The following is a 15482-nucleotide window of genomic DNA, read 5'->3' on the forward strand; positions in this document are numbered from 1 at the left end:
AAAACCAAGATGAGATAGGTAAATGTCATCAAACGTCAAGAAATTAGATGCAGAGACCTGGATTAAGGGAGACGAGAACAGTGTCCCTGCTGGGGCTGTTCCTGCCCGTGCTGCTTCTTGTCTCTCAGGACACATGTTCTGGTGCCAAGTGCGCACCACCTTTGACCTGAGAGACAAGAAACAGCACGGGCAGGAACAGCCCCAGCAGGGACACTGTGCTTGGGATGCAGTTCAGTTGATGGAGCTTTGGGGAAACCCCCAGCATTTTACACACTGGGCATGGTACATACCTGTAATTCCAGCACGAGAGAGGTGGACGCAGGAAGATCAGAAATTCAGGGTCACCTTCAGCTGTACAAGGAATTGAAGGCCAGCCTGAGCTACATGCCATCTCAAAAAACAAAAGGAAGGAGGGAGGGAGGGAGGGAGGGAGAAAGGAAGCAAGCAAAGAGAGACCCGAACTTCTGACACCCTGATCATGAACTTGCAGCCTTTTACTTCCTGGTGACAGGGACATGCAATGCCATACTGCAGGTGGCTAATGTGGACACTTATGCTCTGCCTTGAAGTCGAGTTTCTTCCCCCAAAAAGAGGGGGCAAAGGTTAAGCCCGTTCTCCCCTTGTTATGCCATCCCTACCCAGCTTCTGTGCTTCTAATCATAACCATAGTCAGGGTGGACCACACCCATCCTACAGGCGCACCAGGCCCCCCAACCCCAGGCTTGACAAGAGGTATCTCCCACGGCCAAGCAGACGATGAAAGTGGTTTGGGCAGATTTGGAGTTTATTTGCTGCAGTTCCTTGGAGCTAGTTTACAAGGCAAAAACAAACAAAAAAACAACTGGAATAATAATAATATTTTTAAAAAACCCTGTCAACAACTTTCAGTCATTTCTTTGTATTTTGACAAATCTTTTTTTAAACAAATACAAAATAATCTAAAAGGTGAAAACTATGTAATGATTATTTACACCTCTGATAAATAGACTGATTCTGAGCCAGGTGCTGGTCTGCCCAGGACACACCTGTGAGAACTGGTGTGTGGAGGGGACGCCCCACACCCTGGGCCAGCACTGCCTGGTTCTCTACCAGGAGGCTCAGGGTTGCAGCCTGGGCCCTCTTCCATCACTGTCACCTTCACACACTCCAGCACCTGAGGCCACTTGAGGCTGGATCCACAGGAAGGAGGCCAGAGTTCTGCCCCCCACTCACCCTTCTCTGCAAAGCTATTTCCAGAGGTGCTGACCTCCTTCTGAGATGGGAGGAGCTGAGCTCACGCAGCCCAGTGGGAGCCCATGGCTCCTCCACCTGCCTGGAGGCACCATTCTGCCACCCAGGCCTTGGCCACATGGAGGAGTGTGCCAAGACACCACCTGCCACCTGCTCTGCCTGGACTGGCACAGTGGCCCTGGCCAAGGAGCAGGAGCTGCCCTTGAGAGTCCCTGAGAGAACGGCAGGAGAAGCTGCGCTTCATGGCTCCCTTCACACCGAGTTAGGAGGCCAGGGCCAACCCACACGTGTGCTGTGGCATGCCATGCCATAGAGGGCAAGGGGACACAAAGGCCACCTCACCTCACCCTGGCTTGACTGCACTGCACCCTGCTGAGCAAGGCCCTGCTCCTGGAGGCTACCACAGAGTGCACCAGAACAGTCCAGTTGGGGATACTTTTGAGGCAGAAAAGGCTGAAGCCCCAAGGGGATCAGGTAAAACCTACTCCTTCCTCTAGAACGAGGAGTGGAGTTCTTGGGGAGGAGAAAGAAAGACCAGCTATGAAACAGTCGGCCACCTGGCACCATGGGGTGACCTCCTCACAGTTTTGGTTATTAGGAAAACGTGGACTTTCCACTTTAAAGCGCAGTGGGCCTGGGTGCCGAGGGCCAGGCATGGAGCTGTCCACCTTCACCCCATCCCATAGGCACTGGGCGGGAGCTGCCCACACTGCCTGCCTGCTGCCCTGCTGGGGCCCTGGAGGCCTCCCTGTGTCTGCTGGGCCCTGCCAGCAGCCTGGCTTTTGCCCCTCTTGCCCACACAGGTCATGAGGCAGCAGCTCCTGAGGTGCCCGCAGCCCCAGAACCCCTTTCTAAGGGGAAGCTTCCCAAGCAGGGCACAGCAGGGTAGGGACAGTGCTACGTTCACTTTTGCTTTACAAAAACAAAAATAAATCTTTATAGTGCGTGGCTTCTTTCCTTTCCCCCCTTCTCCTTAGACGTAAGAGTACATCCTCACAGGCGTTTGTGGAGCACAGCTGATGGCCCTTGGCCAGGAACACTGTGAGGTAAAGAGAGCTCTCTGCGGTGCCACCGGCCCTGCTGAGCTGAGGCCTGAGTGCAGCACAGCTCGGCTGAGAGCAGCGGTGCCCATGCCGAGAGCGGCTCCAGAGCCCGTGAGCAGCAGCAGTCTCCAGCCCCAGCCCTCGCCGTCCACCCTTCTCCCACTCAGAAAACTGCAAAAGCTGAAGCGAGTCTCTAGGAGTGGCAGGAACGGGCAGGAGAGCCCTCTGCTCTCCTCAGCACCCCTCCAGGGGAGGCTGGAGAAAGGGCCACAGCTTCATGGGCTGGCTGTGCCCTGGCACGCCCTCAGTGTCTCTTTGTGGAGGAGACCTTCTTTTTCCGCGCTGCAAGCATCTCGTAGAAGGGGTCTCTGCTGATGGCAGCTCTGGAGAACAGAAGGGGAGAGAAGAGACATGAGGGGCAGACCGACCTGGGCTGCCAGCTGTCACCAGGAACGCCCACCCTCACTCTGTCCAAGTGGTCGCTTACGGTGACACACTTTACAAGGACATGTAGCAAAGTTACCCTAAAGGCTTCTGCCTGTTTTAAGCTAACATCACTTAATGTTTGAGAGTAGAATCATTGTACATTCATTAGCTAAGTTCCAAGCCTGGGGATTTGGTTTTCTCAACCAAGTGACTGTCCTCTGTAGCCCTGAGTGCCATGTTGTAGATGCCATAAGTTACTCCACTAATGGCACTCAAGAGGCTGGCATGGGCTGCAGGGGACTTTCCGGGGGTTTCTGTGCAACAGCCCCATGCCAATGAGAGCTGCTGCTGGGGGGTCCAGTAAAAAGGGACCAGCTGTGCTGCCTGTCCAGAGCAGTGAGGGAGGGTGTGCGGGGCCTCCTAGGGAAGCAGAGTCTGTGTGACTCTGCTTAGTTCTGGTGATCACCAGTGACCCGGCATCAATGGCACACACATCCCAGCACGCTCCCTGCCACAGCACTGGTGGGCTAGCTGGGCCTCACCACCACAAGGACCCAGCACTCAAAGGGATATGGCTAGGCAGAGGTCTTTCATTCCAGGGTGTAGGCGATTCTACTTTGGCTGCTCGCCCTTGTACAGCAGTGCCCGTGACACCCAGATAAAATATGCTGGGAAATGGTGCCAAGACCTGGGCTGCCATCAGATGAGCCTCAGTCATGGGTTATGTTTAACTCCCTCTTCATCCCTGGTACTGAGTGAGACCTTGCCCTGTTAGTTCTTGGTGCTGCAAACCGTGCCTCTCCACACCTGTCAGGCATGTAGCAGACAGTGGACATCTCTGGACTACTGAGAGTCTGCTTGCAGCCTGGACTCTGTGGAACCCAGTGTTGAGAGGGACACGTGCAAGGCACCGAGAGTTTGTTTAGGCTGCTGGGAATCCCTAGGAAGGGCAGCTACTGAGAGAGCGTGTCTTGACCTTCTACATCCGGAAGCACATAACCCCCCCACGCTCTCTCATCTCACCCCTCCATACAGGTCACCAGGGCCCAGATAACAAGGAAAGCTTCCCAAGGAAAACACCCTCGCAACTCCTGATGCTCAAAGTCCCCAGGACTATGAGTACGGATGCATTATTGGAAGGAATAATTGCCGAGGGGGTGGGGAAGTCAGACTGCTGTTCAGTGGCCCTCTTCCTGGGTTTCATGTGAGTTCATTGTTCATGTGAACAACACTGACAGACGACCATCTTTGCTCATGTACTTATCCCCCGCCCCAGCGCACAGTCACCATCTTCAGCGAGCTCTGCAAAGCCCATTTCCAGTCACACGCCACACTGGGTGGTCCTGTCCCCATAGTAACCTCACACTGTGGGACTATAATTGATGGGGGGACTTGGGGTCGCTCCCCCCACTCAGGCCATCTGTGCTCTCACTCACATGGTGAAGGGCTGGGGCTCTGCTTTATGACCTGATCACCACTCTCATAACCTATGGGCCCTCGTTTCCATATCTGTAACTGGGGGAACGGTCTACTGGACAGAAAAAGTACAATAAAGTAAAGGAGGCCTCCATTTACTACACACACACACACACACACACACACACACACACACACACACACACACACACAATGGAGGTAGGTGGCCCTTGTCCCCACTCTAGGTCTTTGAATTCTCTTTGTATCTAGGCTGGAGACATGGCCTACTAATGCTCTAACAGGCAGAAATCCCACGGTCTGCTGGGAGGCCTCCCTGAAGACTTTGAGAGCTGGAAGAACACAAGCGCAGAGGAGAGGAAGTTGCAACACGAAGTTGCGACCAGATCTCCCATGCGTGGGAGCCACCTACTTGATGCACTTGATCCACTCCTCCTTCTCCTCAGGGGTGGGGGCAGAGATGCGGTACACAGTGTGGTTTCCTTCCACCACTCGCCCATCAGCCTCTGTCTTACAGGCCTTAATCACCTGGTCTTTGTTGTCAGGGATATAAAGCTCAAAGCAGTTCTGGGAAGACCATGAGAAAGCACAGTCAGACTTCAGGATGCTGCTGACCAAGGAAAATGTTATTTATAACCCCAAAGATCCTGTGTTCTTACTCTCAAGAAATGCATGGCAGGGGGCACCTTCAGAAAACGAGGCCAGGGGACCTGTGTCAGTTGATAAAGTGCTTGCCACAGAAGCACCGGGACCTGCGTTTGACCCTGCATTTAAAAAGCCAAGTGTGGGCCGGGCGGTGGTGGCGCACGCCTTTAATCCCAGCACTCGGGAGGCAGAGGCAGGCGGATCTCTGTGAGTTCGAGACCAGCCTGGTCTACAAGAGCTAGTTCCAGGACAGCCTCCAAAGCCACAGAGAAACCCTGTCTCAAAAAAAACAAAAAAAAAAAAAAAAAAAAAGAAAGAAAGAAAAAAAAGCCAAGTGTGAGCCGGGCGTTGGTGGCACACACCCTGCACTCGGGAGGCAGAGGCAGGTGGATTTTTCTGAGTTCAAGGACAGCCTGGTCTACAAAGCAAGCTCTAGGACAACAGTCTTGAAAAACCAAAAATAAATAAGTAATAAATAAACAAATTTGGGGGGGTTGGGAGGGAGGTTGTGGGTGTGCGTGCATGCGTGTGGGGGTAGCTGCGCATGGGCTCTTCTTGTGAGGGTGAATGCAGGTGCACTGTACGGACTCGGAGAACAACCTCGAGTGCCAACCTTGTCTTCCACCTTGTCTGAGACAGGTCTAGGTGTTGCTGTTAGCATACATAGGTTAGCAAGCCCATGAGCTTCTGGAATCTTCCTTTCTCCATGCCCTACCTCACTGTAGGGGTGCTAGGATTACTGACATACACTGCCACACCCAGCTTTTCTGAGGAACTGAACTCAGGTTCTTGGGCTTGCCAGTCTCACACTTTCTCCAACAGCCCATGTCCCCAGCCTGAGACGGTGTCTGAGAAAACAGGGTGGAGGGGTCCTGAGGAATGACCCTTGGGGGTGACCTCACGTGCATATGTGTGAACATATTCCACATACATGTGCATCTGCATACACACAAATGGAAAAAACAGCTCATACTAGAGCACAGCAGGATGTCACCTGTGTTCCAGGCCTGCCTGACACCTGCTGGCTTCACTGCTGACAGACAGGGGCCATGTACAGAGCTGCAGGTGAGCTGCTCCCAGACCACACAGTGCATCCGTTATAAAGTCAGCACTGAGCTATGGGCGCTCGCTCACAGCTGACCTGTCAGGAGGGATGCTTCAGTCACTATGTGACACAGAGCTACACAGACAGAAGAAAATAAGGCTATTTGCTACGTCTTTCACTTGAACATGAAGGATAGTCAAAACAGGTGGAGATAAAGGCATGGCTAGGTTTTTTAGGTTCTCGTGTTTGTCTAAAAACGCCTTTACAAGTCACTCTTTTTCAAAGCCAGGTTATGACCATCCCCTTCTGGCCCTGGGCACTGTCGCAGGAATACACACCGGCTTTTTGGAGTCTTCCACCTCTCGGATACTCAGATTTTCTAAGGGGATGATCCCACGGGGCTCTTTATCCTGGAACAGGAGAAGAAAGACTTCCTGTTTCTCTGCCCTCAGCCCGTCCCGACTCCTCCCTCTCAGGCATCAAGCTCCCAGGTTGGCTTCAGCCACCCTTGGGTTCTGCACAAAGACCAGGGTCAGGAGTGTGTGGCATGACTGGGAAAAATCCAAAGCCCTCAGCAGATAGCAAGGCCAGGGGGCTCAGCAAATGCCTTCAAAGTATACCTGGCAATGACCCATGGGGCCTCAAGCAGGGAAGATGTCAGCTATTTTCCCTAAGAGAGCTTTCCCCCTCCTCATGTCTTTATCTAGATTTCCTTTTTCTTGCCCTAGCTGTGGTTCTGTGCCTAAGTCTGAGCACTCCTGCCTATGCCTGGTGTAGGACTCCAGCTGAGATTCATGTTGCATCTTGAATTCACTGCTCATCACCTGGATTTGTGACCCATAGAGCAGCACTGTCTTGGACAGCTGCTCCAAGATCCACCGAGGTACCTGAGCTCAGGTCCAGACAGACCCTCACCCCTTCCTTCCCCTCACCTGGCCCTCTGAGGTACTACCCCTCGATCGCATCAGCCAAAGCCTCCCACCATGGACATACTTCCAGGTAGCCTTGGTCAAGGCCTGCTGCTTTCCAACATACTGACCAGAGTTACACATGTACAATATGTCAAAATCAAACAAACAAATCCACCCATTAACCAACCAAACAAATCCAGTTCCATGACTATATGAAAACAAACATGCAAACAAGCCTTTCTGCCATTTCCCCAGGCCCTGCAGGGGCAGCTACCCTTTCCCCACCAATCCATTTAGCTCTGGCCTCAGGACGCCCTGTCTGAGCTGCTTCTGTGAACTTCCAGCAGCTCTTCCTGCCTCACCCTTGGTGATGAAGCTAGAGCACGCTGCGCTCCACTCTGCTCCTCTGGCTAAGCCACACAAGCAGCTAATCTGTACCGGGCAACCTACTCTGCCTCCACTCATCACCTTCTAAGTGGGTGGTAAGTGTGCACATTCATCACTTACTTATCTATCAACCAGCACCCAGATCAATTCCATGGTTTGTCATCTCCTTTCTTAGGCTAATTCATACTGAGCAGTCTCCTATTCTTAACTTGGTGGCCAAGTCCCTCCCAGAGCCAGCTGGCCTCTCAGCCTGGGGACATATCACCCCCAAGTTTGCAGCTGTCCACTATTTCACTGCCTGAGGCCCAGTTCTCAGTTAAGATTTTCCCCATTTTACTGGGCACCGTCATTTTGGCGGGGTACATCTTCCTCCAGCGTTCTCAGGGAGGGTGCAAAGGGCAGAGCTGTTCCAAGATCCCCTGGTTGGAAAGGGTTCCACCTGACTGAGAGCTTGTCTGCATCTAACGGTGTGGGCGGGAAGTGCATCCTCCAGACTGTGACTGACACATGGCACCCTTCAGCTCTCAGGCCGTTCTGTGTAGGCTTTTCTGTTGGCTGGAACTCTTTGTCCTCCAGGACTGAGACTCTGTAAGAATGTGGGTTTGGTGGGGGGTCTGTTTCCAGTCGTGATGCAGACAGAGTCAGCCTGGAGACACATTTTCCACTGGGGATGGTCTGAAGTGGGCCATTTGGGAGCTTCTGTCTCCCGTCTCATTTTCTCTGTGTCCCTGTACTCTTTCTGGAAACCATGGCTTCTTTCAGCCCTTCTACTGCACTTATGACTGGTATGTTTTATTTCCAAGAGCATGTCTGTCTGTCTGCTCCTGGGCTCACTGCATCCCTGTCCCTGGCTCCCCGCTGCAATAACAGGCCATCTCTCTGAGATAATATCAGGCTCCCCATAGTCCTTTCCTCCCTCCTGTAGGTGGCTTTGGCCTCTCCCTGCCGATGTGTCCTTGGAGAGCAGTGGACTAAGCTAAGTAAGCTATGGACTGCAGCCTCTGCTCACCCAGGTTCCTCTCACAGGTTCCCGCCCTCTTCTGGGGCAATGGTCACTCACATGGTAGTTACAGGTGGGAAAATGATGCATTTACCTGAGTTCCCCTGATCCTCCTGTGTGCATACAATGCCCCCCCTTAGAGTGCTAAGAGGGTTCCTTGGTCTCCCCCTCTCCTGAGGAGGACCCCCGACAGCTGCAGGAAGGGTGGTCCCTGGCTTCTTTGCCCTCCACTCTCATTTCCAGGCCACGTGGCACCTGGGCATTGTGAGGACCCTGATGTTGATATGGGTTGTCAAGTCATCCTGACGTAGACCCTTGTGAGGCCCCGCCTTCTTTATTCTCCTAGACAGCAGGGGCCTGAAGCAAGGAGCTACACATGCATGGTACTTGGTCTGTGTTCTGGATGTGCAGTGGTAGATCAAAAGGAGTGAGGACCAGCTCTGGAGCCCCTTGAGAGCAGCCAGGGAGACCCTGGGCCCTCTGGGGATCTCCCACAGGTTAAGTTCTGCAGGCTGATGGTGGCTGAAGTAAGCCAGCATGCTCACTCCTGCACATCCCACAGAACCTGGAGAGCACTGGGAATCGTGGGTCCCAACAGCTCAGTGTTGTTGCTGGCAAATAACGTCAAGTCCAAAACATGAAATGTGTAGAACTCATTCTGTAACTCTATGTGGACTTCCAGGGGTTCCAAGAACTGCTCAGTAGGAGGGCCTGGGTCCTATCCCCAGCACCAAAAATAAAATAAGAAGTAATTCCATATCAAGTTTAGGGACAGACCCATAGTACACCTCACCACTGGTCCATCTATGTCCCTAATCGTCTGTATTCCCCACAAGGACAGAAATAACCAGCGCCAAGACCTTTGGCCTATGTGATTTGTAAAAACATAACTTGTTCATTATAAAGAACTTAAAACACTGCAGAAAAGAATAATAAAAGAAAAAAAGGGTTTTTTTTTTTCTTTTTTTTTTTTTTTTTTTTTTTTTTTTGAGGCAGGGTTTCTCTGTGTAGTCCTGGCTGTCCTAAAACTCACTTTGTAGTTCAGGCTGGCCTAGAACTCAGAGATCTGCCTGCCTCTGCCTGCCAAGTGCTGGGATTAAAGACATGTGCGTGCCATCATTGCCTAGCTAAGAAAAAGTTTTTAAACACTCCAAATCAGATCCCTGGGGAGCATGTGGACGGGGCATGGGGAGGGGTGGGGGTGGAGTGCTGGTGAGATGCCGGCAGAGGAGCATGTCTGTCTGTGAGGATGGGCTCTTGCATGCACTGTTTTCATAAGATATCCTATTAAGAAAAAATTGAGGCAGAAAGTGAAAACGTGTGAACTTCAAGGAAAATGCTTCTTTGCCAAAAAGGACCATTCTTAAAGCAGCCTTGTAAAAACTGCTAGGCGTTTAGTTGCTTTTGAAAAACGTTAGTGTTCTTCCTACTGCTTGGTCCCTGTGGGCACTGACTTCATTTGACACACTCTGGGTTTCCAACACCCCCAGCCTGTCCCACAGCTGCAGGGTCCAGTTATTTAGTCCACGCTGAATCCATTCGGGGTCTTGGCACAGTTCAGGTGGTCCCTGAATGTCTATGCTGCTTCCGTACTTGGGATCTGTTAGCAACAGCCCTATAACTGAGTTTACATGAGCTCCAGCTCTGTGTTAGCATCGGTTCACACTTGAGCATCTTTTTAACATCTACATTTAAGGAAATGTCAGCATTGGTCCTGCTTTTCAGTGTGGCTGGCAGCAGCCCTCAGCACAAGGTCCAAATGTTGGCAGTCTGGTTTTGGTGGTACAGCTCGGTGCATGGTGCCATCAGTCTAGTTTTGGTGGCATAGCCCGGTGCATGGTACTATCAATTCTCCCCACTGCAGATTTCAGCACTGGCCCCTTATGTCCGAATACTTGGCCTGCTGAGCTCAGTTGGTCTGTTCCAGACCTAAGTGATAGAGGTCAGCATCCACCCCCACACTACCCCTCCCCCACCTGCACTCCCACCTTCTATATTCTGGGAACAATCCCACCAATGTGAAACTAAATTTGCAGATATCAACTTTCTGTCACTGAAGTTGTGTCCTGTCCCTGGTACCCATTAGCCCACTTCTAATTTTACTGCCTTCCCGGAAGGAAGTGAGGGCATCATTAGTTAATGTGTCCCACCCCTTAATGTCTCCTCAGTCTCCACAGCCCTATAGTGATTCAGAAATGCACAGCTTTGGCTCTCATGAGCCAAAGTCCTGTTCTGCCTTCTAGATCACTCTGGTCACTATTTAAGTGACTCTAGACAATTCTCCTGGAATTTCTGGGGGCCAGGTGTTTGCCATTCTACACGTTCTATAGAGCCCTAAGAATTGGAGGAGGCTGCTCGTGTGGAGCGTGTCCAGGGAAGAGCTGGCCCCACCTGTTGGTTCACAGAAGCCCAAAGGCAGCTTCCCGGGTGAACACACCTTTCCATCACAGAGAGAAGTCCTGCTAGAACTTCCCACCCGAATGTACCCACAGTGGATCCCTCCAGCCCCCATTACTCTGCTTCTGCTCTCACCAGCCTGTGTCTTCCTCCAGGCCAAAGGGCGGGCTGGGCTGACCTCATGCCCTGACTGCAGCAGAGCCACTCTGCAACTCTACGCTTTCCTACTACTTCCAGAGAGCAGGTTGACCAACCAGTGCACCCTTTCCTGGTCTGGCTGTCTCATCCCACACACTCAGTTTCACTAGAGTACTCTGTGTCAGTGTTTTGTAGCCCTTGCTGGAAAAACCTCTCCTTGCTGCCAAGGCCCCTATAAAGTCAAAGGAAGGAAGTATTTGGGAGGGTGGGGGGCCCAGAAGTAGCCAGGGGGCTACTGAGCCTTTTGTCCAAAGCACCCTGGGGTGGAACAAGGAGACTCTTTCTTACCATGTTTATATACTTAACACATCGTTCTAATGTTTGGAAAGACTTTAAATCCAGAAGAGCAAAGGCAGTTGCAGACCTTGGTTGGCAGAGTGGGGGCCCTGGTGAGGGAAGCAACTTGGAAACAATGCCATGCCAGGCCCTCAGCACACCATCAGCATGAATGACTGAACTGAGCCTGTTAACTCTCTGCAGCTAGCCTGGAACTCAATGTGTAGGCCAGGCTAGCCTCAACTTAGGATAATCTCTGGTTGTATTTATTTATTTATTCTGTTACTGAAACACCATTTTGCTCCATCTATACCACAAAGGAGGCTTCAACCCTGTTTTCTCAGTGGGATCAATGACTTTTACTCAGTGAAGATCCTGCCAAGGTAACTACACTGACCTAGTTCGAGAACCAAGTCCAAAATGCATGCAAGAAGAACCACCTTTGTGTCTACAGGTGCCCAGGAGGATGGCAGGAACACCCGAGTGCCATGCCACCAGTGTGGGAGTCACGGGCTGAGCACCAACAACCTATGGCTGTCTGGGTGCTCTGCCCGCAGGAAGTCTGGAGGGATTTTACTGGGTATTGTTTGTTCCTGCAGCTACAAAAGGCCCCTGCAGTGATGGCCCCTGCAGTGAAGTCTTATCCCACTGAACACACACCAGCAGAACTTCTGTGGTGTCATGTCAGGAAAAGGCAACTCTCCAAACCTGCGGATTCTCTCAGATGGGTCTCCCCATTTCTTCTTTCTCCCCACTAAGACCACTTCATCTAAATCAAATCCTTAAGTGTTTCTGAGACTACAGAAAATCGGGATTCTCCAAATCACAGTCATTACCCCTTCACTAGGCTCACAAGTCTTTCTTGGCAACTAACTCAAGTCCCTCGTTTGCAGCCTGGCTCCAAAGAAGCCCTCACAGTGTCCACTGTACTTTCTCAGTGTTGCGTCCTGTGTGCCTCTGGTTGTGTGTAGAACCAGGTGCTGGCTCTGGGCCACAGCCTCCTGGCCAGCCCCCGCCCCCTTGCTAGGGTTCTATTCTGAGATTTATCTTAGTCCTTCCCTGGCCCCAGGGGAGTAGAAGGATAGATCTGACTGCCTCCCAGGTCCTTCTCTAGCTGTGTTTTAAAGCAGAGGACTGGCCCACCCTGCCCCGAGTGGCCCAGCAGATGCTCACCGTGGTGTACTCAAAGTAGTAAAGGCAGTTGTCAGTCAGAATGAACCAGCGCCTCTTCCAGGTCTTCACCCTGCCACCTGAGAGCAAAAGGAAGGTGACCTTGACAAGAGACACCAGGGCATGTGTGTGCTACACACACACACACACACACACACACACACACACACACACACACACACACACACACACAGCTCTCTTCCCAGGGAGGGGATGGGGTTGGGCAGGGTTTCAGGAGAACATTTAGACCATGGCAAAATTTACATCAGTGACAAGACACAGCCAAGACAGAAGCATCTTTCACAGAGTGAAAGTCTACGGTACGAGCAGAGCAAGCATGTCTGGGTGACACCCTGAGATGTCCCTGACAGCAAGATGAGAGCGTGGGCGAGGGAGGGAAACCCAGGGCAATGATGGTGCAGTGCAAGTGTACCTCCGGCTGGAGGAGCCAGCCATACCCTGTGTGACAGAGACAGGCAAGAAAGAGAGGGAGGGAGGGAGGGAGGGGCCAGCACCCTGGTGCAGGGGGCATGGGCAGGAAGTCCAGGAAGTGGCAGGAGAAAAGATAGAGAAAGTGAGGTCCCGTGAGCCCTTACACCCAAGCCATGGGCTCCCTTACACACCGGCTGTGCTGACATTCTACACTGGCTTCAGCACCTTGGTTACTGTCCTTAGAGTTCTGGGTGTGAACTGAAGCCAGGCTCCTTCACCAGGAAAGGACTAGTTTATCCCAGAGGTGGGCTCAGGAGCCTTTCCACTGTGTATTTACATGACTCTAAAACTATGTAACTATGAGAGGCAGCCCTAAACAGCTAGGAGGTGGTGACCAGCAGTTACTCAGAGCCTTCCTCAGTCCTCTTCAATGCTAGTGACATTTACGTAACAAAGTGGGGGCCCTGTGAAGTTACTCTGCATTGGGTGTTGGGGAGGGCATGCTGAACTGTGCCCATTAGTATGGGGGAAGAATGTGTTTAACTCTGCCCACTGATACAGGGGAAGGGTGTGCTGAACTGTGCCCACTGGTACGGGGGAAGGGTGTGCTGAACTGTGCCCACTTTGAAGGAAGCTACATCCTCACTGCATCAAGCTCAAGACCCCCACCCCCACTTACCTCTGGTAAAGGGAAGACTGTCTTGACGAGAACCACTCAGAATTACCCAGAGCCTTCCCATGCTGATCACACACACGGCATTGCATAAACACACTTGGTCCCTGATCCTTAGCGCCTGCCCTTTCTTTGCTAGGGCCCATTATGGAGACCATACTTCTCTATGGTCTCCACGGAGGGCAGGGGAGTGGGACACCTGCCATTCCCATTCCTCTGACCTCTTGCTATCAGCCATGCAGAGCAGGGCAATTTTACAAAGACTGTTTCCAAATGCCAGCATCTGCCTGCATGCTCATTCCTGAATCTCAGTGAGGAAAGAGGTCCAGTGGAACAGATCAGGACTAGACCTTTCTGGGCGATTTTACAGCTCTGCCTGGGTGCCTGAGCTGGAGGGGTGGGGACGGAGATGTAAACAGCCACCGTTAACTACAAGATTCTAAATGACTGAGAGTTAGGTTTCCAGATGGAGTACGCCACAAGCAATCATGTGCCAACCACCACCCCTCCTGTGTGGTGTACAGTGAGGCGCTCTCCCTCATGTGATCGGCAGGTCTCATGGAAGCACCCCAAGGTTGAGTGGCATGAATGAGAAAAGATGCAGGAGCAATATGGCATGCATGTTGGCAACGGGGGTGCTGGGCAGAATCAGAGCAAATGGGAAGGAAGACAAAGGTGGGTGGAGCCCTTCCCATTTCTGAGTTTGAGAGCTTCTGTCTTCCAGCCTCTGGGGGAGACCGTTTCCTGTACAGGGCCTGGCACACAAGGATGGTCAACCCATGCTGACCTCCCATGCACTCTGTCACAGGACACGCCCCCAGGTGACAGTGGGACTCGGGAAATGATGGGGAAAGTGAGTTAGATACCAAAAGGAAAAAAGGTGGCAGGAAACCAAGGAGAAAAAGCAAGGCTGGGAAGCCTCCCGGGTTGTGAAAGCTTCCTTATGTCCCCTGGACAGTTTGCTGCACCAGAGCCCTCTACCACAAAGCATCGCTGCGGGCCCACGGGGAACACCTCCACGTGGAAAGAGAAACAGACATGGGACAAGCAGACAGATCGATGTGCGCCTAGGACAGTCCCTGTGGAACTCACAGGACCCCTCCCACGCAGGGCTTAGCAGACCTTCCCTTAGACAGGAGGGCTGACCCGACCTCACTGCCGTGCCTGGTCCAGTGCAGCAAGGAATGCCTGTGTTTGTTCTCTTAGGGCGGCCTCGCTCTAGGCACAGACCCAAGGAGCATTCTGGTTCCTCCAAATGTTTCCCCATGTCGGCAACCAGAGAACTAGGAGGCCCGTCTGGGTTTTGAGGAGGACTGTTTGAAACAGAGGAGGATCCAGGCCATGAGGCCTCCCTGATACTCAAGAAATGGAATCAAGGACTACAGGTAGGGGTTTCTGGTTTGGAGGTTTTAAAATTTCCACTTGTGGGTTTGGCAGACACCATTTCTCTTTTTCATGGAAAGGCAGATGCCCCAAGTGCCATCTACTTTAATCTTTCCTTAACTTCTTTGTCCACCATGTGCCAGGAGCGTGTGGCTTTGGGGAGTTGCGTGGCAGCCCCTTTCTTTGATCCCCAAGTCAGAAATTACTTTTAGAACTCAGTGATTCCCAGGAGCACGAAGCCAGTGCTTCTCTGCCCTCCTCAGCTTGCCCCGAGCTAGGACTGCATGACTACTTGCAGTTCGGGACCTGCGGCCTGGCGGCTGCTGTACCACTCACTCCTCCACCAAGAGGAAATGTGAGCACTGCCCCAAACCCCGGATCCTGGCCAGTTCCCTAGGGACTGTACAGTAAGTTAGAAGCAGCATTAACACTATTACCAGCAATTAAAAAACAAAATAACCAAAAATAACAAAATAAAATGCTGCAGCAATGACAGTGGCCTGGGCAGAGTGAGCGAGCAGGTTGCAGGGTTACATACCTCCTGGAGTTTGGGGCAAGGAAAAGGAGAGCCAAAATCATGGAAACATATAAATGAGGGAGAAAAGAAAATTAAAACAAAGAAATCAAACCCGATTCCTCAATCTTAAAGTGCAGCACACCAGTGACATTTATGTATGCCTAGAGAGGGAGGTGCACTGAAGACACTGATGGGCGGGTCACCACCACGCTGCACAGCAAGGCTGCAGGCCTGACCCACACCTGGCCTACCAGTGCCACAAAGCCAGGTTGGCTGGCGTTTGCCAGACCCCTCACGATCCAGAGTTCAGAAGGG

At 52.1% G+C, this 15482-nt stretch overlaps 1 protein-coding gene across 2 annotated transcripts in view; it reads right to left on the reverse strand.

Annotated features, from left to right (window-relative positions):
* Window positions 1-763: 763 nt before the first annotated feature.
* The window catches only part of Cyth1 (cytohesin 1), an 84164-nt gene continuing 69445 nt past the window's right edge, over window positions 764-15482 (reverse strand). Inside the window, exons 10-13 of one of the 2 annotated variants that reach the window (XM_027425524.2) lie at window positions 12166-12244; window positions 6162-6233; window positions 4546-4700; window positions 764-2656 (exon numbers count right to left, since the gene is read on the reverse strand). In XM_027425524.2, coding sequence (XP_027281325.1) covers window positions 2578-2656; window positions 4546-4700; window positions 6162-6233; window positions 12166-12244 — 385 coding nt within the window. In that variant the 3' untranslated portion in view covers window positions 764-2577. The remainder of the gene's footprint in view (window positions 2657-4545; window positions 4701-6161; window positions 6234-12165; window positions 12245-15482) is intronic. The other variant, XM_027425523.2, reaches the window with a different exon arrangement.

Source organism: Cricetulus griseus, chromosome 7, assembly GCF_003668045.3.
Source record: "Cricetulus griseus strain 17A/GY chromosome 7, alternate assembly CriGri-PICRH-1.0, whole genome shotgun sequence".
Taxonomy (NCBI): domain Eukaryota; kingdom Metazoa; phylum Chordata; class Mammalia; order Rodentia; family Cricetidae; genus Cricetulus; species Cricetulus griseus.